General features: G+C 46.3%; 1 protein-coding gene across 1 annotated transcript; it reads left to right on the forward strand.

The window, feature by feature from the left end:
* Positions 1 to 182: 182 nt before the first annotated feature.
* SS1G_05588 (hypothetical protein) lies at positions 183 to 1,029 on the forward strand (the record flags this gene model as incomplete). Its single annotated transcript, XM_001594108.1, has 3 exons — positions 183 to 437; positions 543 to 677; positions 739 to 1,029. The coding sequence occupies 3 exons, from the start codon at positions 183 to 185 to the stop codon at positions 1,027 to 1,029; spliced, it is 681 nt and encodes a 226-aa protein (XP_001594158.1).
* Positions 1,030 to 1,401: the final 372 nt, after the last annotated feature.

The raw sequence follows: 1,401 nt of genomic DNA on the forward strand, positions 1-1,401 counted from the left end.
GGCTCAACCCAAAATTTCACACCATTCTAATCAAGTCTTCGTTAACCAGGTTTCTGCGACAAAGCAGGACAACAGCCTCTCCACCACCTCCCCATAAGCAGTAAGGTCGTCGGCAACCACCTCAAAACAGTCATTCTCGTCATACCTTACCTCAATTAAGATATTTTATAAATCTTATCAAAATGGCCGATATCACAGATCAACACGACCAAAATTCGCCATCAGCTCTCGATGAACATGCTGTCGGTAATGGTAACCCAATTGCTGGATCCGATGCTCGTGGAATTAAACGCGCAAGACCTGCCACTGCAGAAGATGATGATGACGATGATGATAAGCCCGGTCGCGAACGAAGAAAAATCGAGATCAAGTTCATTACGGATAAATCGCGTCGCCACATCACATTCTCCAAAAGAAAGGCTGGTATCATGAAGAAGGTTAGTGTTCAATCGTTATTTGTGTCAACGATGATACGCGTCAAATGCAATGCGACGCGCCTATCCTGTGCGAAGAGCGGTAGCTGATGATATGATTATTTTTAGGCATACGAATTATCAGTCTTAACAGGAACCCAAGTCCTCCTCCTAGTCGTATCCGAAACCGGTCTTGTATACACTTTCACAACACCAAAGCTGCAACCTTTGGTCACAAAGGCGGAAGGGAAAAATCTGATTCAGGTATGCGCAAATCACTCAGCCTCACCTGGATTGATAAAGATCCCATGCTAACATCAATCAGGCCTGCTTGAACGCACCCGAGCCTACCGGAAATGGTGAGAATGGGGTTGATGATGGAAATACAGTTGAATCGCCAGAGGAGCCAACTCCACAACATCTACCACCACAACAACAAGGTCGCCCTGGAATGCCACAACAGGCACCACAAATGCACCCAGGCTATGGCGTACAGGGCCTATCGCAGGAACAGCAACAAGCTATTGCGTACCAAAATTATATGGCTCATCAACAACGAGGAGGGTATATGCCCCCACAAGCTGGCATGCCACAACCGCAAGCACATCAATCATAATACCGTTGCGGAGTCCCAGTATACGAAACGGGTCGAATAAGTCATTCAAACTTGATACCCGGCACATAATATAAGAGTGTTCTGCACCAATCGTGTCTTGCGGGGTCCCATTTTCTCTAACGTTGCTTCCGAAGGTGTTACGGTGTCTATTTTCTATTATATTGGGGGTTTTTTCATTTGATCTGCAGACGCATGTCCACAGTATCACCTAAGCAGACAAAATTTGCGATAATGAGATAATAACCTTGCCATATTTCGAGATTTCGTATATGGTAAAAGGGGAAGGGGGCCGTGTAAGGTTGTTTTGTTGCTGGGGGGGAGCTTTGGCAGGCCAAGGTGGGCCGGCCAAGTTTGGGTTCTGCAAATTCCCTA

The sequence above is a fragment of the Sclerotinia sclerotiorum genome, genomic scaffold, assembly GCF_000146945.2.
Source record: "Sclerotinia sclerotiorum 1980 UF-70 scaffold_6 genomic scaffold, whole genome shotgun sequence".
Classification (NCBI taxonomy): domain Eukaryota; kingdom Fungi; phylum Ascomycota; class Leotiomycetes; order Helotiales; family Sclerotiniaceae; genus Sclerotinia; species Sclerotinia sclerotiorum.